At 30.8% G+C, this 27,541-nt stretch overlaps 1 protein-coding gene across 3 annotated transcripts; it reads right to left on the reverse strand.

Moving 5' to 3' along the window:
- Positions 1-354: 354 nt before the first annotated feature.
- On the reverse strand, positions 355-27,541 carry LOC124354885 (leucine-rich repeat-containing protein 49-like). 3 transcript variants are annotated; one of them, XM_046805657.1, is made up of 11 exons: positions 27,110-27,539; positions 25,157-25,329; positions 23,948-24,019; positions 22,895-23,104; positions 22,280-22,558; positions 21,789-21,930; positions 17,053-17,388; positions 10,036-10,351; positions 8,422-8,795; positions 3,193-3,414; positions 355-3,079 (listed from the first exon to the last, which is right to left on the reverse strand). In XM_046805657.1, exons 1-11 carry the CDS (start codon positions 27,134-27,136, stop codon positions 2,882-2,884), a joined length of 2,349 nt encoding a protein of 782 aa, XP_046661613.1. In that variant the 5' UTR covers positions 27,137-27,539; the 3' UTR covers positions 355-2,881. The 3 variants fall into 3 exon arrangements, with proteins under 3 accessions (XP_046661613.1, XP_046661614.1, XP_046661615.1); XM_046805658.1 differs by lacking the exon at positions 27,110-27,539 and adding an exon at positions 27,015-27,102; XM_046805659.1 differs by lacking the exon at positions 355-3,079 and having other exon boundaries at positions 3,296-3,427; positions 27,110-27,541.

The following is a 27,541-nucleotide window of genomic DNA, read 5'->3' on the forward strand; positions in this document are numbered from 1 at the left end:
AACTCATCTACTGGCAACTTAAAATTTAGATTTACTATGCTTTTACATACTTACTGATATATTCAGTGATATTTTTATGTAAAAAAATAATTGGCTGTGGTTTTTTTAAGTAGTTGTCTAACATTTTCCAAGTCATATTCATTAATCTGCTAGCTAGGTTTTGAAGTTTATCATTTCCTAGGTAGTCAAAAGCCCTGTGAACAACATAAGTCAAGTTAATGACAACTTCTAATTTTAAATCAGATATATTTCTCAAACTCTATAAAGGTTTGTTGGTCTCCACAAAAAATTAAACATACTTACAAATGTGTTTAAACAGGATAATGGTACAAACAATAAACACGCCAAAGGCAGTTCAATTTAATAATAATTTATTAAATAGGCAGTTGTGAGCTCTCTGTACCAATAGTAACAATTCAATCATGAAAATGGCACTTTAGTAGAAGTTTAAATAGGAATTCTTAAAGTACTGGTCCACTAGTTTACCATGTTACTTAATGTTGAATACTGTACACTATTTTAGTGGTACTGATATTACCTACGTAATATGTCAGTAATAGTTACGTTTTACTTGCTTAATATAGATACAATAACATTTATAATAACACAGTTCTTAAACTTTCAATCTAAGATATCATAGTAATATGAATAGTTAATATATGACTATAAATTCATCTTAATATTTATTTAATAAATCATAAAATTACACTAGAAATCCTTCTGTATAGTAATTAGAATTTAAAAACTGGATTTACCTGCCATCAATTCTGTACTTTCCCTATTTATATAAGAAATGAATAATTTTATTATGTTTGGTGTTGCATTAAGAGGCACAACAGTAACATAAACATAACTGAAATCAACTTTATTTCAAGTTTTACTTTATGTTATTTCAAACTGAAACTATAAATTGAGGCATATAGATCACGTAGAAGGTTTTGTCAGATTGGACAATTTTGAGCTGAAATACTATCATGAGGAGGGGAATCTTTATATTCTGTGGGTCAGAAGCTGTAAATATCTGTTGAGTTAACCAAAAAGTTCTTATGCGCTCCTTCCACAACAAAAGGACATGTATTAGGATCGGAAACTCCCTGTTCTGATGCCACAGATTAGAAACCATGGGAGGATTATGTATGGCATAAACTCAGTTTCACCCATGCCACTCTGGAAGGAGAACTACCACATTTTAGTAAGTACCAGTCTAAACAGATAAGAGAAGTGATTCAACATTTCCAGTTAGTTAAATCCATTGCCTTCCCCCAATGTAAGAGACAGCTGCAGTAAAACTTAGTTTTGCCTCAGAAGAACAACTTGTAAGACCACAAACATTTCACACTCTTAATTTTACTTGAAGAATCATGTGAGATGTCTTATTTTTTAAATATAATTAATTTGAACCCAAATGCTCCTGAGTTTTCTCTTTAGTAACTAAAAAGTTAAATAAAGAAAATGTTACGATTGCTCCTCTAAATAATCAATAAAAACATCTTTATAAAATCTGAAAAGCATTCAAATTCACACTATCTTTAAAATGAGACATCTCCCATAATTCTATGGCCAAAACTGAAGGTGCAAAAAACTTTTTGAAGTTGCACTTTCTTGAATTATTTAGCATCCTTACTAACTATTTATTTAGTCTACCACATTAGTACAAATTTGTATCTTCCAATAGTTTTACCCTTTTAAATGAAATTAAACTTTTTAGATAATAACTATTTATTTAAATTGATTGTGCTTGGTGAACATGTAATTAATAGAAGATTTAATACTCTTATATTACAGTACAACATTACATGTCAGTGGTAGAGATCAACAACAATTAATGTAAAATATGTAATATCTGTGTACTTATATAAAGAATTGGTAACTATGTGGCAAAGGCTATTTAAAGTAGACAATGTACTTCAATATTATAACCCATCCTTCATAAACAACACGTAACTGTAGTATTTTTGTTAAATTATGACTAATTTCTTTAGTTTTTAAAATGTTTCAGTGACAAAATTATATGTCGTGGTATTGAAAAATTAACACAAATTATCTTGATTCTAACACTGACGCTACATAGAATATAATTAATAATACTAGTCATTACTATTCAGTAATGAAATAGTAGATTATTGTATACAAATGAATCAAAGAAATAGCGGATTGAATAAATTCCACAATGCAGAATATTTTAAAATGCATTTAGTATGTTTTCATGCTTCCTTGGAACAATAACTGACATAGTTTTTTTAACAATAATACGAAAACCATCTTTTTGAATAATGTGATGTTTTCATTGTATTTGCTTTTTGCCTTAAGATGTAAATTGACAGAATGATCGGTTTAACCTCATTTTATTACCTTATCAGACTCTACATTGAATAAGTTTATGTAATTATTGGATAAACGTTTTATTCCCACAGAAATATATAGTTTTTGTTCAAAAGGATGGTTGTGTATATTTAAAAGGGAATGCTAGTTAGGTGTTGGTCACACAATCTAGGTTCCGCTTTTAACATGGGGATAAAGTTTAAAACTTCATCATAAATAAGAATCATCTCAAGTCCGCAAATATTTTCATTTCAGAAACTTTGATTTTAGTGCCTCAATGTTCATGAATGATTAAAAATACAATTATCTAGTAACAATAATTGTTTATAATTTATATTCAATACAGATCCTCCAATAACAACACTTCACCTGGTCATAATATTAATTAAGAAACTTAAGTTATTTGCACTGAACACTTACCACTATTTCCCCTTTTTAGTTTTATTTATAAGGACTGATAAGGTCCTAACAGCACAAAATTAACTAATATACACATATTTTACTTCAAAATAAAACTGAGGTAACATATTTTCAAATGGCAGTAAGACCATGACTGAGACTACAACTTGAGATTGTTCATACACTGTTTCATGTAAGCGTCTAGGGTGGAATAGTCAACTAGTGTGTCTCGTACTAACTCTCGTAGAATCGTGGACCACTGCTCGTCTAACATACGTAGCTTGATGACAGCGGAGCATGTCTGGTCTAGTAAAGTCCCCAAGTACGCCTTGCCTTTGTGTCTCCATAGCATGTCCTCCTGGAAACAGTTGTATTGATACTTGTTTTCAGAACATCTTGAATACAAAAAACTAACAATTTTCAGAAAACACTAGAGTAATGAGTGTTGCCCAAGAGGATTAGGAAAGATACCTGTGAAAGATTAGCTCTGCGCCACTGCAGCGCCTCCTTGGCTACAACGGTGCGCAGAGCCGGGTCCGCATTCCACAACCAGTGACGAGCACTTTGCTGTGATGTCTCTAGTCTCAATCGGCTCAGTAGAGGTTGCAGTAGACTGTCCGGCAATGACCACAGCACCAGCTCACTCAGTCCTCGGAACTCTTCTGTAGCTGCAGTCATGTCCTCCACACTGATCTGCAAATTATCTCTGCAACCTTAAACTTTCAGCAGTTATAAATTGTTTTTTTCATAATCCAATTATAAAGAATTCATGTTGGAAATAATTCGCAACAAGTTGAACTTTCAAAGCTGTTAGACCACTATTAGACAAGTATTTTTACAGAAGACTCTGGTTTTCCTCTTCAGCCTTTCCCCACCCTCCTTTAGTTACAATAAAACTTGTGTGTTATTTGCAATAAACTACCATAGTCTAAATATTGGTGTTTTACCATTAAAATTTAGAAATTTTGCTATGTAACATTTTAATTGGTGGTTTTAGAGGAGAAGTGTTTGAATAGAAGTTGAAGACGTTTCAATGTTTTCAGCTTTAGAATAATGTACAAATAAATAACCTCAAGTAAGTGATAGTAAGGGCAGGTCGAAGTTTAGCAGTAGGTGCACGATGCTGTGGCAAGTGAGCATTAACATGTAATGAATTATGTTAGTATTACTAAGTAAGTAATAATAGTAAGCCATATATCTATACCACCCTTAGAAAATAAATAAATAAATATCTTTATTCTCCTCGTGAAGTCGTACTTTACAAAACAAACATGATTCATATTTAACATGTTTAATTCTTAAAACAATGAAATAGTAAAATTATACTTATTCTAAGATCCAGGCTGACCCCAAAAGAAAACTAATAGGGCCCCTAAGGCTACTAATTACCTTTTCTAGGGGTTCCAACATAATAATTGCCAAACCTTATACATGTCAATGTACTAATCTACAAACTGAACTAATTAAATAGCTCAAAAACAAAACAACACAAAATCCAAGACCTTTTTGTATTTACCAAAAATAAAACTATTTACAATAATCAAGTATAACATACAAAAACAAGATACTTTCTGTTCATAACAAAATGCCTAAATAAATAATACATTATTTATTATAAATAAATAATACACACACTCACGTACATACACACACACACATGCACATGCACACACACACACACACTTATACAAATACATACATACCGCATACATACATACATAGGTACACATGAAACTTAATTCAAATTCAAAACTTCTTTATTCATAGAACAGTACAGGTATAGTACATAGAATATTGTCAAAATTATTGTGTCACGTAATGTACAGATTTATAGAATAATACAAGATATAGTGTCAGTTATCTAATATAAAAGTAGTCTCAATCTATGGTAATAATGTATTAACTGTAGATAATACATTTTTTAATTTGTTACTTAGCTTTTTATTTAGTTAATATTGTCTTATGTTAAGTGTATCAAAATATTACAGTTGGTTATTTTTTGCTAATATAACTATATTAAATGTGACTAATTAAGTTAAAGAAAGTTAATTAAGTATTATCCACGGTTCAAAAACTCTTCCAAGCTTTAGAGGCCTCTTTTTATTAAATACTGCTTCAGAAGGACTTTAAATTTATTTAAATGTGGCTCTGATTGAATACCAGAGGGCAGTTTATTATAAAATTTTGCACCTATCTATGAGGGTTTTTTACAATAAAATTGTAAATTATGTTTTTCTAAGCACAACTTGTTTTTGTTTCTTGTTGAATATTGATGATGGTGTCCTAGTTTTAAATGGTTATGAAATGTTTCTTTTATGCTTACAACAGTTTCAAAAACGTAAAGACTATACACAGTTAGTATTCCTATTGTAGAAAAATGCTGTTTAACTTAATAACTATGGCCCAATCTTAAAATGATTCTTATGGTCTGTTTTTAAAATAGAGTCCATATTTTTATTTTCAGTCCCACCATAAAGAATAAAGAAAGAATAAAGAATTTTATTTTCTTAAATTTCAACAGTTAACAAAATGCACACTTTAAAGGTTTAAAGGTTTATGCCAAATGAAATTATTGAATGTATGTTTGCAAAATAAATTATTTTCAGTGTTACTGAGCTGCATATCGACATTTTGCGAAGGGCATACAAACCAGATGATATTCTTGGCAATATCATTGTTACAAGATTTGTCCAACTTAGGTGTTGGTCTATTACCAAACCTAAAAATTTTGAGCTACTGACCTGTGATATGGTTTGGTCATCTAATTTTATTATTGGGTTATATGATTTTCCTTGTTGAGTAGAGAAAGTGATAAAATTAGTTTTATTTGGGTTAATTGCTCTTTTAAAGTAACTATTCATGGTAGAAATATTTAAACTAGATAGAATTTCAATTTCTTCTTTGGAGCTGGCCGATATGTTTAAATTTGTATCATCTGCATAGAAAACCACTTGACTGTTTCCATCTAGTTGTGGTACACCTGTACCGTTTTACTGGCACATGAGGGGTTAGCTTTGAAATTTAAATGTTTGTGAAGGTTCAAAGAAAGGAAAACGAAAATCTTCTAAAATAAACAAAGTTCAAACTAAAATAAAACTTTGGATTTAAAATTAAAATAAAAACTTCTTGATAACTTTTAAATTCAAACTTGTAATGTATTCGTTACTCCAAAATGTACAAAGTTCTTACAGCTTGTATTTATTCAATTTTCAAAATTCAAAACTTTTACACTCTAATCTGATCTGGCAATTCTTCACTTTAATTTATCTTCAAAATTCAATTTTATTTTGTTATTAATTTTTTTTTTTACTTTACTTTAAATATTACTTCTTTTCAGTGTTAGAATTTTTTATTATAAAAATTCTTCACTGTTAGATAATTAAAATATTGCTGAAAGCATCTGTAACAACCACAAAACTCTTTTAGTATTTTTACATGAAATTTTATATACATGTGCTCACTGCACCAACAAGTTTTATATTGCACAGATCAAAAGGACAAGTTCCTAAATTCCCATTAAATTTAATTTTTACAATATTTCTTTCCCCAAAATTATTCAAGATTAACTCTAAGCACTTTTAAAGTCTACTCGTTACTATAACTTCCGATCAACTGAGACGGGTCTACCTCAACCCACCTCTCAATTTCGTTACCAAACACTGCCATATGCGATGCGCGCCTCACTGATAGCAGCCTCTTTTGTACAGTCCAGTCCTTATCATTCTTCTGGGCCTACTCCTTCCACCGGTAATCCAGTTACCCCAGAATTACAATTTAATACAATCGGTACACACCTTTAAGGTAACAGATGAAAATAATTGGACCAATATTGAGCCCTGAGGCACACCAAATTTAGCAGTCTTGACTATTGAATTATGTGTATTTTTGAAGTTCTTTTTATTTAAATGTGTAATTTGAACACATTGTTTCCTATTTAGCAGATAGGATTCAAACCAATTATACGCAAAATTTTGTACTCCCAAATTATGAAAATGTTTTAGCAGTATTTCATGTCAAATGCTGTCAAATGCCTTGCTAAGATCAAAAAATATCCCAAGAGCTTTTTTTGAATTATCAATGGAATCTATTACTGATTCTATGAATTCCAATACTGTTGTTTTGACTGAGTTGCCTTTTCTGAAGCCATGTTGAAAAGAGTCTAGCAACTGATTTTTTTTAAGGTAATCAAGTAATTGGTCTGACATATCACGTTCATAAATTTTTGAAAATGCTGGCATGGTACTTATATGGATGCATACAGTTGTTACCCAATATCAACAATGTCTCCTTAAATCAAAAACCTTAGTTAAAAAGTAACTAACCTGGTGACTATGTAGACTTTTATTATTTAAACACTACTATGAAACGCAATTTAATAAATAAAAAGCTAAAGTTATCATGTGGCTAGATATCTTAAGAGAGATTTCATCTGTGGACTTTAAATTCTGCATGCTATATAGAAAACAACAAATTATAATGTGGTGCATGTCCATGGGATTTGGCTCAGCATCATTGAGACCTATCACTCATTAGGCTGGCACAATTTTTTTTACTTCTGGGGAATTGTAAAAATTTATTTTCTGTGTGATTGTCTGTACACAGGACATCTCAAGAATGAAATGAGTTATAAACTTGAAATTTTTCATATAACTTCAGGGAAGCATGATACACATCATTTTATGTGAAACAAGAAATTATGAACAAACACAAACAAGAGATTTGGATATTTGTGACGTTGAGTCAGTTATAAAGACAAAACATGCATATGAGAAGATATTGGAAAGTTGTCCATATTTTTGTCAAATGCTTGATGTTGCACGGAAAAACATTATGTACCCTAATGGACTGATTTTTCTGTTTGATAGTGTTGTTGGAAAGTTATGCTACTTTTGTTCTGCTAAACCTTTCATAAAAGTAACGCTATTATTAAGTAGGATTGCCAAATATGTTATGCTAATAAATTAATAGTTAGTAAATTTAATTTATTTTGTGAATAAATGGCTTGAAATAGTAAATGATTCTACAAGTCAATAGTTATATAGGAAATTATTGTTAATTATTTATGGATAGTTCATGTTAAAACTTTATAAATAAGAGTGCACTTAGACAACAGTAGTATTTTTCAGAGTGCAAAGACCAATTATTACACTTAAAATGATAAATAATGCAGTCTTCATAAAAGATAAAAATAAGAACATTTTTTTAAATCAAGAAAGTTAACAAACTTTTTCTAACCGTAATCGCAAATAGTTTCATATTATGTGATGGAGAGTTTTGTCTACACAGGCTGCTAATACAGTTCACTCATGATTTAAAAGGTAAGGGATCAAAATCTGTGGCTAAATTGTATGACATCGGTGTATAAAAATTAATTTACTTTACAATAAGTGGCTTAATGGAGAGGGTCTTATATTCTGGAAAAAATGAGTAATTAATTTATTATTTAATGAAAAAAATTACTTTTCACACAGCTTCACACAGCCATCTTGTAAAGAAGTTGGAAAGGATACATTTATAAGATATGAATAGAAATTGCTAGTTACTGAACTAAACGAAGCTACAGTTGAGCATTACAAACAGCAGTAAGAAGTCTAGTACTTGAGAGTTCCTTATTTCTTCCTCTATCATTAATTTAAATTTTTATAAATTCTAATTTTATCATGTGTAATATAGACCTTAGAATGGATTGGAGCCACCAACCTCCTCATCATTGATGTTGCGTAGGCCCCAATGCGAGAGCCTGTAGATAGCGTAGCTACGCCATTCCTTAGAACAGATGGGATTGCCCTCTGTGTGTATCGTCAACGAGGTAAGCCCCTGGATGTCTGCCAGAGCATTCAGCTGGCCAAGGCAGTGGATGTTGGTCTCTCGAAACGAGAAGTGTTCTGCGTTGGGAAATCTATGCTTCAGCCGGCCCAGGACACAGCAGAGACTGTTGAAGTTGACATAGTTGAATCGCACATTGATCACATCCTCTGCCTTAACTGGGTTCCATGGACGGTCAATGAACCGCAAAGCTCCCTGACCGTAGACATTCAGGTACCTTCCGCTGATCTCAACTAAATAATCTCCTCCTAAAAATACACATAAATACAGGCTAAAGTCCACTAATCTTATAAATAAGACAAATCGTAAAATGTGTTACTAAGTGATAATCTCGAGAAAAACTAGACAAAAAAACTATACCAATTCATCTAATTCTTTTTTTAATATTAGTTAAAATCGGAGAAAAGATTTTATAAAAAGAAAAGTCAGTAAAGATTTCCAAAATATTTCAAAATGTTGAAAAATAAATGAATTTAAGAAGCAACTAAAATAATTTTACAATAAATATCTGTTGAAAATTTCAGCAGAATTACACCATGAGGTTGAAAAATTTGGATAGATTTTAGCTTTAGAGAATATTAAGTATACAGTATTGGCTTTTACAAATAATTTTAAAACTTGGGAGGTAAGCATTACTTGATGAAATTGCACCTTCTCATGCTTGATTGATGGAAATTTTTTATTTTTTTTAGTTTTTATAGTTTATGTAGAGGACTTAATTTGTAGGGTGAAACCTCAGTTTTCGAGTACAGGTTTTCCTGTTATCTGCTGTCAAGTGATTAGTTGCATTTGTAATAACTGTACATTCCAATTAAGGTTTTGTATTGCTGTTAACTGCAAAAATGTTTTGTCTGTCCCCTGTCGTTAACTACTAACTTGTAATTGTCATAAGATTAATCAGGGGTTGTATCAGTTTTTGAGTACAAGTTGTCTTCTTCTTGCTGTAAATGATTACTTGCATTTATATTAATGATTGTCATACATCTCTCCAATTTTTGTACAGGTTTAACTGTCTTCTGATGTTAACTACTAACTTGTGATTATTAGCTTAGAGTATATGTTTCTTTTTTAAATTCCTGATATTTGTGGTTGGTAGTATTTATTTCAATTGTAATCTAACAACAGTCCAGCTTTTTTAAACAGATTGCAAACATTTCAAGAGAATATCTTTTAAAAATCCGTAAGTAATAATATGTGGTACACCAATTCAATGTTTTGGAAAACAAATACTGCACTGAAAGTGCTTCAGAGTATCTTATAAAAAGTATGTAATTGAATTACAAAACTGTTAGTAGCCTAAATTAGCTTTTATTATGTATTATTGTGTATTGTGAATTCTCTGTGACACCATTCTCATCTTGACGATGATGTAATAAAGATATTTTGACTTTGACTTTGAACAAAACTTGTTACTAAAATTGAATAATAGTGTTTTGCTGTTAGTCTTACAAATAACACATTTATATTATTGAAATTAATATTATTTACCTTGTTCCCTCACTTTTCCCGGGTTAGGAGGTGGTTTGGGCTTTGGTCTTGTGGTTGTCCGCTGAGTCAATATCTGTTTGCGTTGAGACACACTGCTGCTTCGTGATCCACGCTTGCTGCCGGCTTTTCCACCATCACTCTCGCTAGTGCTCTCATCAGGTAGCGAACTGAGTGAGCTGTCAGCTACTGGCTCCACACTGGACACACTCTCACCTGCCTCCTCGCCCTTCTGTAGCAGCGGTGCTAGGATCGGTGGCAAGCGGAAAAATTCTACACTTTCTGTCTGGGTCACCGGAAGACTCTCAACTTCTTGCACCTTCAGATATTTGGGTCTATTAGACTGCATGAAGCAAATGAGTTTTTCTAGCAATTATTTAATTTCAATATGATTTATTTCAGCTGATGAGTGAGAACAGAGCAACATTCACTCTAAAGATATGCTTCTTGAGTAGTTAAATTAATTGATAGTTTAATTATGAAGAAACCACTGAAATTATGTTATGAGTTTCTTAAAGAATATCTAAAAATACACCTGAAATTTTCTGCGATAAGATCACTGATAAACCAATATTCTGTTTTTCTATTGCTACGTGAATATAACTTACTACCCATTTCAGTACTGAATAACAAGAACCCCTAAGTTTTGAAGTATATGATTGATTTACCACTTGGGACAATTTTGATCTCTCAACCTGAGATCATATCATATTATATTATTATGTATGATCAAGATTAGAAATTGCTAAAAACCTTTCATTTAGATCTATTCAGGTTATTTTATAGACATTGCAATATTATATAAAACAGGAATATTGAATTTTTACAATCACAACTTTTTTACAACCCAACCAGTTTTCCAGCTTAGTTTAAATATTCCAAGAATTTCTCACTTAAAAATAGAATGAATTTAAATAGTACCTAGAATTTTGCATGCAGTATGAGCACGAAAGTCCATTTTATTTGAGAATTCAGTACATTTATAACACCAAAATGTGCAATACATGTAGTTTGAAATATTTTAACTATGGAAGAAAATCTCTGCAGAAAGGACAACATTTACATTTCTAGGAAATCTTTTCAAAAATATAGAGTAGATTACACAAATTGAGAATTTTCAAAGCAGGTGCATAACAATAATAAATTACTCAATAATGTGAAAACTGTGGAGTTTAAAAGATAAGCAAGCTCTGAATAAATATAACCCTCTGGATCCCAAGCAATGATTTTACAAAACAGGAAGTGTAATTCTTGATGTCCACAGATATTGCCTTGGTGTCAGAGTGTTAATAACCACTTAATTAACTGACGAAAATTTCTAAAAAGTTTGGTGACAACGAAACTACTTGAACATGCATTAGACGTTCCTTGGCTAGAAAAACATTATAACAGAATTAAATGTTACAAAATGTGTGTGTAACCCAACAGCTAAATATGAAATTTTTCCACTTTTTAGGAATAAAAAAGCCAATACTGAGTGAAAAGCTGTGATTTTAAATTTAAACTAAATTAATAAATGTAAACATGAATTAATTCTACAATATTTAATTTTTTTTAACTGATTCGGTAAAGTAATTATTTTTGTTTCTCACCTTTTTTAAATGATTCTAGGACCAAGTTTTTATCAAAACAGGTAATATATCTATACTAATTATTAAGGATTATTATTTACGATACTTTAGTCATTGCACATTGGATATAGGATGGTTGAAGGGTGAGGAACATTACAACAAAATATCAACAGGAAACTGGTAATCAAAAAGATTATTGGTTCATTGGCTAACATCAGTCTAACTGAAAGCTGCAGTCCAACTGGTGATCAAAACTGCAGCACTGCAGAGGTAAGACTTTATTCCTCGTGCTCTATAGTCTCCCAGCACATGTCCTGTATAATTTACTCAGACAACAGCTGTAAAAATGGAACTCGAATATCTTTTAATTGACCTTCATTTAGTGCAAATAAAAAGAATTATTACCTGAGCTTTAGTGAACAACTGCCCTTGAATAATTGGAATATTACACTGCAATAATCTCATTTTTGTATGTCTAACTGTCCACAAAAAATTTCGAAAACTGACGTATAGACTTGAACTTTTACAAAAGGCTTTATTTCTATATAGGCAACATTGAGTTTGATGATGGTCCATGTCACTCCATAGAATTTGGCTGAGGATTAATTAAAATCTGTATATTCGTCTTATGGGTATTGTGTATGATGGCAATGGGAAAAATCACAAAATAAATAAATTTGTAAGCAAACTTTGTACAATCATATGACATTTTAACATGTGGCATGGTAACACGTACAGCCTAACTATCCATAACGTATCTCAAGATACATTTCATATCTAAACTTTAATTTTTGAATGAAAATTGATTTCTATATAGACAATAATGAGTGCAAGTTGGTGCAACAAGAAGTTTTATGATGGTGCATGTCTATCCATGGGATTTGACTGAGTGTTATTGAAGGCTATCACTCAGTAGTCTGGCATGATTTCTCTTTTATTTGCCAGAGAATGTAAAAATATCTTTCTTGCTTGATTGTCTGTCTTCAGAACATCTGAAGAATGAAATGAGCTAAAGACTTGAAATTCTTACAAATTTATAACAGAAATACATAGAATACCGTACTTTTATATATTTCTCATTTATAACTTTGTTTGTTGAGTTGTGTTCTATTTATTCATGGTATAAATTTGTAATAATGCCTGTTTAACAATAATCTATAAATACTTAGTAATTAAATGTTTAGATCATTTATAAATCCTGAAAAATTTGTTAATACACTTATTAATTAAAGAAGTTAAAACATAATTACTATTGATATTTTAGTCATCTTAAAGTTACAATAAACACAATCCCGTGTGACAAATAAGTTTAATAGTAATTAATTGTTCTACAATTTGGTCCCATGTATTTTCAACTTTATCAGACAAGTTCAAGTTAGACATTAATATACGAATTTTAAAAGTTACATTCATTAATAATTAACTAATTAAATTAATTAAAAACTATAATATTTTAACACCTTCATGTGTTATTATGTGTTGTGTTATTATACAGGGTGATTAGGGTAATGTTATCAGCACTTTCTGAGCTTATTGTACTACAAAAAACAATGAAAAAAATTCATATAAACATAGTTTCTGAAATGCTTTGTTACTGAGCAACAGCCATCAAAATATTTCACCCACAATTTAATACCTGAGGTTAAATGATCATTTGCTGGGAGTTTGGGAAGAGCGATTTAGAGAAGAATGAATTTTTTGTAATGCTTTTTGATGTAATAAATTGAATAAAGTTTAACTGTATCTCTTTTATTGTTTAACCCTTTTAGTGTCGCGACCTTGAACGCCTTCCTGGCTGTAAAGTACCAGGCCAATCTGAGCAAAAATGTAAGTGTTTGGTTAAAAAATTATTAAAAAATCCATTTTTTGTGATAGACTCATAGAATTTTTTTTGTTGTGTTCTATGATAAATGTTGCATAACTGCGTTTGTTAGTTATTGTAAAAAAACTTGTACTAAATATTTATAATCTTAAACAACAACAAAAATAAAAAAAATTTTGACTTTGAGTCCAAAAATGATTATTAATAGATTTAATAAAACAATTAATTAATAAAACTATTAATAAAACAATTAATAGATTTGCAAAGTACATCTAAAACTGAACAAAATCAGTAGGCCTACATAATATATTACATGTTCAAGCAACAAAAAAAATTTTTTTTTTGGAAAACAAAAATACCTTACAACACGTACCAAACGCAAATCTAAGGTCTAATCAGGACAGTAATGCAAACCATTGTACCCACTATAAGAAACAGTAAAAACAATGTAATAGTATATACTAAATGCTTATTTGATTACCTAAACCTATTTTGTAACCATAGTAATTATTGTAAATAATAAAATAATAATTATAAATAATAAAAGTATTGTTGTAACATACCTTATGTATAATTGTCAATACAGCTTTAGTGAGTTCAAGTTTCTTGAAAATTGCATATTATACATAATGTTGTTTACACTAAATAACTATTTACACAAAGCTAATTTCATTAATTTTTGCACTGATGGGTAGGGATACACTCTGGATGCAATCCTTGTTCACACTTTACGCATACAAAATGTGAGCGTCTCAGGCGACTATGTATACAATGAATAGATCGATATAAAATCGATATTGAACATCAAACATCGATCGATCCGAATACTTGGTTATCTTAGGAAGACATCTGCATCGATATTAGCCAGTTATTACAATATCAGAGTACTAAAATAAATCAAATACTAATCGTCACGCTCCGTGACGACGGCATTTTTCGCACCGATACCTGTCGTCACGGAGCGTGACTCGCGGCACTAAAAGGGTTAAGACGTACTATGTAAAACACAAAAAAGAGCATTTGATAAACTATTTTTTGTGTTTAATGTACAATTAATACGTTAAATAGGTAATAAAAACATAAATTTTTACAGAGAAACCTGTTTAAAACTTAATACTGAATAAAATTATGTACAATAAGGCAACTACAACGAAATAATAGTTTTTAAAATGAAATTTTACTACCAACACTTTACCATACAAGAAATGCACATTTTGCAGTAGAATAAATGTTCAGTTAATTCTGCAATTTAATACTGGTAATACAATACAAATAGTCTTAAAAATACCTTAACAACTATTTCATAAGTCCAGTATTCATTTACTAAATTTAACTTTCACAACTTGAGACAAGACAAGAATATTAAACAGAATAGAACCTACATTGTAAATGTTTCAAACTATAAATCAGCATAGTTTTTTGAAGAGTGGACCCTTTGAGGCTGGATATGCAGCATTGTACTTTACTGATAAAGAAATTTAATTTTATGTACCACTTGACCTATGATCTAATTTAAGTTTTAATTCTGACTTCTTGCAGGCCATTCCCCTGACATAACAAAAATATGGTAGTTACTTCAAAAAGTTCATTTATAGGTGCAGTAATGATGTACCAAGTTTTATTGCTTTACCTGTAATCGTTTGGGAATTATCAAGTGCAGGACTTTTTTACCCTGTATAACAATACATAATTAGTAGGCTATAAATTTAAATCATCATTGAGATATATTTGAGATATCAGTAAGGTTTAATTACTTTGTGTTCATTTTTCAGGGGAAAAATACAAGTTTGGATAAAAGTAGAGTAGAGAAGAGCAGCTCAAATTAAGTACAGTTGAGAGTAGTGTTGGGGTAAGTTAGGAATGGAGGAACTAATTAGTCTGTGCCTAATAAATCTCATATAGCTTATAACCGATTGATTGTTTTGATATTATTGAAATTATATTCCTAAATGGTTTAAAATGCACCTAACTATACATAACTGTGTATAAAACGACTGCAGCATTGCATAAATATAGAATTGTGAAATAATGTGATTTTACAGTGAATGTTATCTTCCATTAATACAGAATTTAAGATTCAATTAATTTCGGTATATTTCAATGTAACCTATAACATTTTAATAAACACTACATTAATATGCAGGAAAATTATTATTTAAAGAGATCAAAACTTGCAATAGTGAGTTCACTAAAAACGAACATGCAAACTTTCCTCAAACTATGTCAACATTAGATTATTGCAATTAGCCAATACATTTCACTTACTTGTTTTCATATGGAAAAAGTCAAGTTTCTAAATCGCTATCAACATGCCAGTCCCCGCTTAGCGAATGATGACAAAGATAATGATAGTGATGATAGTCTGGTGAGGATGATTGATGTTGCACCAAGCCTAGTGACAATCCCATCTATGCGAGCTCATACACACCTGCTGGGACAGGGCTCTCCTTTTCAAATAAACTTTCCGTTTCACCTCTGCTTTCTGGGGCAACTGAACCGCTTTCCCAGACAGTGGCAGAGCCTCACTAAGAGGAACAACCTCCTCGTAGTGTAGATCTCTCAGGGACGAGCTCAGATGTGATTTGGCAACATGGCACTTCATCAGCTCCCACTTTAACCGTGCGTTGGAAATCACCTCTTCTCTTTTGACAACATTTGTTTTGTTTGTCGCCTTCCAAACCATGGCAGCTTTGCGTACTGGCTCAGATACCTGAGTGGCAGGCACGAACGTGTTAATTTGTCTGGAACGTGAGGTGTGGTTTGTGGTGTCCATAAAGTGCCAAGTTGTCGTGTATCATGAACTTATTGCCATGTGTACTGAGCTATGTGTGCGTGGTAAATCTTCTCTTTTTGTGAACTACTTTTAAGATGGTATTTTAGTTAGTAATGGGATTTTTAACTGGCCTGTCATTTAATAGTATATTACTTTTAGTATTAGATGTGTCATAATATTCACCGTCTTGGAAGCGAGTTTAGAAATGATATTTTCCAATTTTATAGTGCTTGTTTTAATAACTACTGTCCATAACACTATGTATTGGACAAAAACTTACACTTATACAACCCTGCATCAATATCAACCATCAACTCATGAAAATCTAACAAAATGTTAAACTCTATCCTAAATACCATTAACACACTGAATACTGAATGAAACAAATTAACATTAATACAAACATTTATTATACCTTCCAGACTGTAAATTCTAAATATATAAATCTGAAGTAAAGGTCAAAATTAGGTGCTATGATTACTTATATTTTTCAATAAAACTTAATAGATATTATCATTAGAGCATGATATGAAATATAATATTGTAGAATACCATTCATGAATTTTTCATGATAAATAAACAATACTTGAAAAAAAAAATTATTAAGAGAAAATGGAGAATCGTTTGACTTTTAATTATTGGGAAGGAATTCGGCTGCCATTGGTCTAATTGTTTGATTAGAAATTAAATAGGTCGAATAATTATAATATAGCAACCCTAAAAATTACATCTAAGAAACTTCCCTATGAACTGTTTCTCACTTAACTTACCAGTTTACTATTTGTTAATATAAAATAAATTCACAATTTTGGTATAAGGTACCATGTTTTAAAAATTGCCAAACCTCTACTCACTTGCTGCGAGGTTGTCCTCTTTTGCGAGTAAGTGGTACGCTTTGCCTGAGCCCTCTCTGGCAAGTGGACCGCACGGGCTGATAGGGGTAGAGTGTCACTAGGTGGTACCATCTCCTCACTTCTCAGGTCTCTGAGCGACGAACTATGCCGACCCAGCAGGCTTTTGGTGGTCTGTGAACGTAGCAACTCCCAGTTTGTTCGGGCATTGTAGATTACCTCTTCTCGTTTGCTCTCCTCTTCCTCAGTTATTCCCGCACTCAGGTTGGAGAATGCTGCACATGTCTGTTCCTTGTTGACTCTCCATGCCATTGCCGCTTTGCGTACTTGCTCCGATACCTAACAGCAAACTAAATACAGTACATACCAAGAAGTGACTATATTGCTAGTACCTTTTAAATTACATTGCTAGTAATAAATCTATAATTGAGATTAACTGAAACCACAATTCATTTAGATTATCTCAAATTTAAAAAGAAAATGTATAAAAGATAATTACTATTGGGAGTTACAATACAAAAGAGCTAAAAGGTTTAAAAATTTTCTACTTAGTAGATCATTTTATATAATTTCTAAATATTGCACAGCTGAAATTAAGTTTTAGTCTACTTAGCTAGCAGCTTGTATTATCTCTTTTAACTTCCAATTTACATGTGCTCATCAAATCTTTTCTACATACACGCACGTACACACACATGCACGTGTGCGCGCACCCACACATACACACAAAATAATTTTTATGCACAAAGTATCATAGTTTACAGAATCTTAAGTTCTAACTAATTATTCATAAACAAATCTAACCTTCGCTCAATCAAACGTTCATTCTTTTATCACACACAGCTCAAACTGATCTTTCTTTTTGTTTGCTTCTCCGGTGGCACATTATGAGCTTCACCACTGAATAAACTGTGCCTAACTCCAATAGGTTTAAACCTTTTAAGATTTTCCATTTCTAAAAGACTGAACAGTTTTTAACAAAGTTGTAATGGTTTATGAAAAAATTTTACTTTCAAAACTAATACAGATATTCAAATGATTTTTTAAATATTATTATTTACAACAATAGAACAATACGCAGTACATAAAAAAGTTTTTCCAAACCCCCATATTTTTTAATCTTAATACATTGATTAACAATTTTTAATAGGTCCTTTGCTATTCAGGCTGGTCGTCTTTGGAATGCTCTCCCTGATGATATTAGATGTATTGAGGACCGTGCACGCTTCGGAGCGGGGTCAGGAGCTAGCTGCTGCCTACAGGGGTGACTGGTGATACTGCTTGTTGTGGTCATGTGGTCAGTCGGTGTGTTAGAGTGTTTCCTTCTTGTTCTTCATTTGAATTTTTCTTGTTTTTATTACAATATATATATATATATATATATATATATATATATATATATATATATTTGTATTTTAAGTTTTGAATTCATTTCAATATAGATTTTTACTTTAAGTTCATTTAATTTTGTGTAGGTTAAGCAATTTTTTTTATTTAAAATATAAGTAAAACATTTACCATATCCAACTATCGTAAATTTACTGTATACAATGTGAGGTTGAGTGGTAGAGAGGACTTGATAGCCCTAACTCCGCCTCTGTATTAAAAGCATTTAATCAATTAGCCCAAAAATATCTTTTCTTAATAGGTTGTGAGAAATTGTTGGTACTATTTAATAGTTTTTTAAGTCATAGCTTAAAAGCTTTATGGCATTTTAACAAATGTCCCTAATATTTTATAAATTACAAAAAATAATACATTTTTAACGAAACTGATATAGTAATAATATATTTGGTATACTGTAATCTAATTATTATTGTTAAAGATATTTTTTTAGTTTTGTAAAAGGACATGAAATGAAGCAGATTAAGTCTTATCTTAGAAATAAATTTCAGTTTTTGGAGGTAATTTACAAAGAAAAATAACTTCAGAGCCAATGTACAATCACCTCTCCTTTCAGTACAATTTGGTTATCCACAAGGGTCTATTTTTTGGCCAATTTTGTTCTTGTGTTAACTGAAAGGAATACCTAATGTGTTTGATAATTCCTCATTATGTCTACAGTTGCAGGAAATTAAAATTGAAATGGTAAAATTGAAACTTTAGCTTCAACTGCCCTTTAAAATTTAAATAATAATTTTTTGTTCACAATCTTCTTTTGAAGTTTTTAAAGACATATTATAAAGGGTGTCCCATGAAGAAACGGAGAAACTGTCAGGACTTGTTCTTACGGTGAAAATAACGAAAAAAGTTCATATACACATAGGTCCAGAAACGCTTAGTTAGCGAGCTATACAGGGTGAAAGATTTCGCCCAGATTTCAGTGCCACCGTTAAAAGGGAACCCTATTAAATTATTTTGGGCGTTACCCAGGACGTAAAATTTAATGTATATTATGCAAATTGAACTGAAAAATTGAATAAAATTGGTACCAGACCTCTAGCTGCAGTAATTTTTAATATATCTGAAGAAATACGCAAAATTTGGTGTCCAAAAACAAGTTTTATTTAGGTTTCAAGTAGATTAACTTTGTTAAACGTGTAACAAACACGTAAAATTCGTCAACAAAACTTGTAAAGAATTAATTTCTTAAAATAATGATGTAAAATAAGCCAGTAAAAATTGTACGTAAACGTTAAGAAAATCAATTTTTAATTAAATAAATAACGTACGAAGAATAGACAAAATCGGTTTACCACTTTTTTTCTTGCTGAACGTACATGTTTTTATAAACTTTTATTTTCACTTACTATTGCAAAAAATAAATGCTAACAAAATAACTAACCTTAGTTTAGTAACTGTTCGAAATTCCCTCCTTCACAATGCAGACAGCACTCTGCTCGATGTAAAATATTTGTGGTGGCTCTGCGAATTATGTCTGGATTGTTTCTTATACTGTCAATGCGTTGTGAATTCTAACGAGTAATTCTTCCTTGGTATCAACTTTACGTATATACACCATAGCTTTGATATGTCCCCATAAGAAGTAGTCAAGAGGCGATAAGTCAGGCGATCATGGTGGCCAGTTTGATTGGTCCACCACGCCCAATCCAGTTCAAGAAATTAGCATTCAAATGATTTCTAGCTACTAAAGAAAAATGAGGAGTTGCACCATTGTGTTGGAAAATCATTTTTAATCTTTTTTGTAAAGGGATATCTTCCTAAAGAGCCGGTAAATCATTTTTTCAGAAATTGTTCGTACATATTTCCTGTAAGGTTTCCTTCAAAAACGAATGGTCCTAGAATTTTGTCATCAATAACGGCACACCAAACATTAATGTGAAATCTGGCTCAATTTTTTACTGGCTTATTTTACATCATTATTTTAAGAAATTAATTCTTTACAAGTTTTTGTTGACGAATTATTTTACGTGTTTGTTACACGTTTAACAAAGTTAATCTACTTGAAACCTAAATAAAACTTGTTTTTGGACACCAAATTTTGCGTATTTCTTCAGATATATTAAAAATTACTGCAGCTAGAGGTCTGGTACCAATTTTAATCAATTTTTCAGTTCAATTTGCATAATATACATTAAATTTTACGTCCTGGGTAACGCCCAAAATAATTTAATAGGGCTCCCTTTTAACGGTGGCACTGAAATCTGGGCGAAATCTTTCACCTTGTATAGCTCGCTAACTAAGCGTTTCTGGACCTATGTGTATATGAACTTTTTTTCGTTATTTTCACTGTAAGAGCAAGTCCTGACAGTTTCTCCGTTTCTTCATGGGACACCCTGTATTTCCACACTGCTCAAAACAGATGTATTATATCCAAACATATATGTCATATGCAATAATCTGAGAATAATATAGAAATCACAACATTTTAGGAATAATAACTATAGACCAAAATTTAAATTGGAAACTCCATGTAAGAAACTTCTAAAAAATGTTTGTGGAATTTATGCCCTGAGATGGCTTAAAGTCAATCACTAATTTGGTAACCCTTAAACCTATTTATTTTGTCCATATTCTATCTAATATTATATTTGGTATATGCTTTTATTGATCTACATCAAAGTAAAATCTTAACAATATTCAGATTTTAAAAAATATAAAAAAAACAATAAGGATTATGGTTGGATTGAATATGGCCTCAGTAAAAACCTATTTACAAAAGTTAAAAATTTTTATTGTTTTGGGTCTTTATATAATTATATGAAACAGTTATGTTAGCTAAAAATAAGTTACAATACACTTTTCATTGTGAGAACCATAGTTAAAGCACAAGGAGGAGAGGAGATGTGTTACTTGATAAGCCAAGACTTCAAATATGTTTAAATATAAGCCAACATTAAATTTACTGGATCAAAATTTTACAATAGATTGCCAAATCTTAAAACATCAAACAACATTTTAAAATTACTTGAAAGATTATCTATTTTGTATTTAACCTTACTCATTTGATATTTATTTGTTTTATATCATTAGGGTAAATATAATCAAATTAATTTTTTTAAACTTTACACAATAAAGACAAAATTTGTGTTTGTGTGTTTTTTATGTACACAATTATATAAGACAAATTATATAAACTTATACAGTGTTCCAGTAAACTATACTTTTGGTTTTGATTTTTACAACTTTATTAACGCCATTTTATGTACAATTATGCAAAATTAATAAAAATTGTATTGATTAATTTAATTATAAGAACAAAAATTATAATTTTCACTTGTTGGGGTGTTCTATAACTCTTATGGAATTAGTGATTACTTTAAGAAAGTGTGACTTACTTGAACTTGACTGAGCAGTTCCAGATTGGGAAGGTACGAGACCAGGAATGAGACACAATCTCCAACCAGAGCAATGGGGTTTCCATCTACACTGACCTCCCGCACCTGACTTGCCTTCACTACGCTGCTCATGTCTTCTATACTGCAGTTAGAGAAACATTTTTAATCAATAATCAATTGTAAAAGCAGTATCAACCACTGTTTGTGGTTATCTATGAGTAAAATGATGCTGCTCTAAATAAGAATAGTATAATGACAGTAATGAATGATAAATGTGACTTTAACACTGAAATCTCTTACAAGCACAAGCTTAAGTCCTGTGATGATTTGAACTTATTGTGCTAATTCAAGTGTTTCTATTACTAACAATGTCACAGTTTTCCTCATGATATTTACCAAGTAGGATACTTTTTAACTGTTTTATCTTCTATGAATATTTTTTAAGTGCCAATTGTGCTTATAATAACAATAGACAAATATTATTGGCTTACGTCTGAATTTCATTGTTGCTGAGGAACAGTTTCTGTAGCTGAGGCGTGTCGCCAAAGCACATCAGCCGCTTGAGACGGTTGCGTCGTAGATTGAGCTCCTGCAGAGCGCCCAGTCCCTGCAGGTCCGAGGGACCGATTGTCCGGATCTGGTTCCCCGCAAGGTTTAGCACTTTGAGCTCACAGAGATTTGCCAGACCTCCCACCTGACTGATTTGGTTCCCATGCAGATCCAGTACCTCTAGCTTCACCAGATTTTTCAGTCCCTCCATTCGCCGTATTCTGGAACAATGGCTATTAAATAAGATAAACATGCTATTCATGAAAGCTAAATTAAAATATAAAATCTAAAAAGTGGATATTTGTACATATGACACTGATAGACTCAGAAACTATTTCACCAACCATTATGAAAGTTTGTATGTATTTCTCCACGGAGAACGTTTATATGCTATGGCCATTGATGTATTTTCTTCATTATTTTCTTCATGGATGATCTTCTTATTTAAATTTAAAACGTTTAAAGATAAACTTATAGACATACAGGTCTGTTCAGTACACATCATCCTGCTAAAATTCTATTAAACCGTTGAGGATAACTTGCGTATACTGTCTCACCTGTTCTTGCCCATAAGCAGGACACGTAAGGTGGCCAGCGTGTCAAGGCCTGCAATGCGGTCCAGTTGGTTATCGTACACGTCTAGGAACACCAGCTTGGACAATCCAATGGTAGAGATGTTGTCCAGCCGAGTGATGAGATTGTGTTGCAGAGACAATAACTTCACCTGGGCATCAGCTGCCAGTACAGGGAGTGATGTTAGACCTCTCCTGTGGCATTAAACCTTTAATCAACTTCAGCTATTCTATAGAAAAATACTAATAAAAGAGTATACTCTATACAAATAAATCTCAAAGTTTTGGACACACATTATTCCTATTAAGAATTCAAGCAACTTGAAACTTCCGTAAACTGTTCCTTTTCTTGTGTCTCAGGTTTTAACATAAATTCCCTATTTTATTAATTGAATACAGAAAATTGTTGTGACAGTTTTAAGATATACAATTATGTACAGTAGAAAATCTTTTCTGATGTTTTCTAAGTTCCTGACACGCAGAATTTTTACAAAACAAACCCCATAATTCATAAAAACTGTTACAATATGTAAGAAGGTATTCCAAACCATTCCACTTTGAAGTCCTAGTGACATAAGTGCTATGCTCAAATTACACATATCGTTATCTTTATTGACATCATTACTTACAGTTATTAAAAATAAAACTATTATCATACAACTTACAATCAGTTAAACTATAATGACAGTAATGAATGATAAATGTGACTTTAACACTGAAATCTCTTACAAGCACAAGCTTAAGTCCTGTGATGATTGAACTTATTGTGCTAATTCAATCACTTTATATGCTTTTTCACTTTCATTAGAATCTCTTTGTAACCCAATTGAGGAAGGATTTCACAATGATTCATCTGTTTACAAAATAGTTTCCAACTTACCTATATTTGTCTAGAATAGGCATCCAAAGTAAAACTCCAACTGCTGAACATTTTTTTAATAGACTTTTTAAACAGGTTTAATTTTGACATAATGAGAGTTAGAAGTATGGTAAAATGGATGTCACCTTGGTAGCAAAGTAAATTATCCTTTATCTTACCTGTCTAACGTGATCCTATCTTTGTTGTTTTCTTTGATTTCTGCCTCTCCAGGAACACCACAGACCCCACCACTGTCAACAGTATCAATTACAACAATAATTTCTGGTAAATGAAGTTATGAGAACATTTTAATTTAATACAATTAACTTATATTCTCAACAGTTACTTTTATTTAAATATTGCTTTTGATTAATCTTTCAAGAAAGATGTGAAAGTAGAACATTATAATGAAGTTTCTTCTATGCTAATGAAACATTTTTACATATTATGTAAGACTTAAGAATTGTATTAAATTTTAGTTTTGAGTGGAAATAACCACTTTGCTATCCATAAGGATGAGGAGATTTTTAATGAAAGAAACCCTTTTTGTACGAATAATTGTTCCACATACCAACAAATGATATATATATATATATATATATATATATATATATATATATATATATATATATATATATATATATATATACGAATAAGTAAGCACGCAGATGAAAGCCTACAATCTTTAGAAGTGGGTTGGGTCTCATACATAATTTTTGTTCCATATACCAACAAAAAATGATATATATATATATATATATATATATATATATATCTTTAAAATAAAAAGCTGATAAATAAATATAAACTACTATTTAACAGGAATATATAAAGAAGAAAAATTCAAAAGTACAAATTCATATAAAATTGCTTACATTTTTTTTATGTTTTGATGTATCAAAACTTGACTATCTAAAATATAGAATGTTAACCCTTTCAGTCTCAGATAAAAATCTGAAGGAGGTGAATAAGCTCATTCATTTACTGTATAGTTCAATAGTCACCTGAGGTTCAGACAACTTACTCATGTAAACTAAGCATCATTAGGCTCATAATTTTCCTGGGAATTCTATAAATAAAAAATTGTATGAAGTTAGTTTAAATATATAAATCCCATAAGTTTCTTTTCTATTTTTTAGAACATATAATTTTGAAAAGCGTGTCGTTCAAAGACTAAATCTTCTTAAATGGTCCTTTCTGATAATTGTTTTCCATTAGTACTCCATATTTCCAAGCCAATATAATCCCCCTTTACCTTTTATGTCCAAAAACATATCCTTCAGCTATTACTCTAGGTGTTTCCCTATCTTAAAATCTTGCAATTACAACATTCTCGTAGTTGTTAGAACACATTGTTGGTTTGCAAAAACTGAACTATTATATGTTACCTGAATGTAGTGTTTGATCGCTGGTGAAGTTTGGGAGGTCTGGGTACAGCAGGCAACAATGGCAACACAGAGGGGGCTACCGTGAGAAGTTTTTTCGAATTTGGTTTGGATACTGCATTTCCTTCTGTGTTCACTGCAGGTTTGTTAATGTGACTGAAATTACTACTTTTTTCCTGAAAATCAGAGACCACTATTTTTTAAACAAAAACTGTATTTAAAAATGTTAAACATTTAATTATTAATTTGAATTGTCAATCTTTACAAGTTATTTTATTTTACTAACTCAAATACAATGAGCATCCACAATACTTAAAGAGATCACACTCTACACAGATTGCTCACTTTCAACAAGACCTTGATTTCCAACGAACAGCAAATACATTACAGACTAGGAATAACATTGCAACAGTTAACAAGATAAACTTGTGGAGCAAACAGAGTAACTTAGTCTTAAAAACATCAGCTGTGTACAACTTTCCAGAATAATGAGAGTAATAGCTATTACCCTTATGGCTTCTTTTAAATTTTTAATTCTAAAAGGGTCAATCTATGTACTATTAAAGATATTTTTAAAAGATTTATTACAAAGCTATGCTTAGTCAAATAAAAATGAAATTGATGACTCCATACATTCACTCTCCCTTCCCTTCAAATACCTTGAACTGTATTATTAAAAGTTATTCCTACATGGATTTGTATACCTTACAAATTACAATTACAAGCCTTGAAAAATTATTACTGAACAATATAATAAATTAAAAGTAGACTAAATAACATTTGTAATAATAGGCATTACTTTCACCTTTAAAGTACCTACATTTCCCCCTAAATTTTAAATTTGTTTGTTATAGATAGGGGTAGGGTACGATAAGCGGACCCAGTTTTTTATATCGAAATTAGCAAATTATATTACTTAATCATAACCATCGATATAATCAATCGATACTGATTAATTATTTTGAACCATTAACTTAAATAATCTACATCAACAGCTGTATACACTTTCAAATAATACTCGTAATGTAATATTTCAATTATTTATAAGTAACATTTTATTATTAAAAATGACAGTCAATTTTAGAAAAACTAAACGACATTGCTTTGAAAGATGATAAGACATGTTTTTTTGTGACTTCAACATGTTGGACTCGTAACGAAAAACCCATTATGTGAAATTTGTGGGAAAGAAACAACTGTAACTGTGAGAGGAGCAAAAATGGTCGTCTTCAGTTTTCCTAATTTTGGTTATAATAATTTCTTTTATCACTGTAAATATTAAATTCATATTTTAATTTAGAACATATGATTGTTATTGAGGACTATAGATACTTTTATATCGATTGATAGTGTAGGATTTGAGATGCGAATATTAGGTATCGATGATTCATTCTTCTATATAAAAAACCGGGTCCGCTTATCGTACCCTACCCATAGATAGATCCTTAGACATGTTTTTGTTTCTGGGGATATTTTTGGATTATTTTTATGTGTTTACGATTAACTGAATGAAAACTTAAGTTGTAGGAATACATGCCACTGTCCACTTTTGTAGTACATTATGTTCCATAATTTACCACTTTAAATTATACATGGGTCTATAGAATTTTCTTGGATGTGTAATGTACTTGAATTTTTTATTAGCCAAAAAGTCTAATTTGTGGTCAAATAACCCTCTAGTCTATAAACATCTAATTATCCACAATTCTTAATAATCTAATTTTGTCATTTTTATCCTGGAGCATTTTGATGAATTTATAGGACATGATATGATTATTTATTACAACATATATACCTTATATAATTATATTCAGACAAAAATCACATAATAAAATATGTATTTCTCTCATGTTTAAATTACCTGTGTTACACAATTCATAGTAGTGTTTTTGTAGACAAACAGTTAAATGAAACATAAAGTACATGTTAACATATTAAGTGGCATGTCATACTTACATGAGTTCCCCCACTGCTAATTGGCATTGGCTGACTTCCCTATTAATTGAAAAATAACTCATTTAGCATATCTGATAAAATACTTTAAAGTACAATAAATGAAAACCGATCGTAGTGCATTCTGTAGTTATTGGTCAATATATATATATAGTTGCCACTAACCGCCCGATTTTGTCAATGTAGTATCAGATAACAATCCACATTTAGTTATTGCTCATAAGTTGAATTATTCAAAAAATAATTGTTATGTTTATAAATAAAATCATTATAAAACACTATTTTGACCTCTGGTCCTACTTTTTGTTATGGTTTAAATGTTATAAACTCAAAACGAATAAACCATAACTAAATTATTAGGATTTATGAAGTTTAAAATAATTTTACTTGAATGATGGAACATTGTGGTTTAGATGGTTGGTCATTCTGACAGTT

This window comes from Homalodisca vitripennis, chromosome 2 (assembly GCF_021130785.1).
Source record: "Homalodisca vitripennis isolate AUS2020 chromosome 2, UT_GWSS_2.1, whole genome shotgun sequence".
Lineage (NCBI taxonomy): Eukaryota > Metazoa > Arthropoda > Insecta > Hemiptera > Cicadellidae > Homalodisca > Homalodisca vitripennis.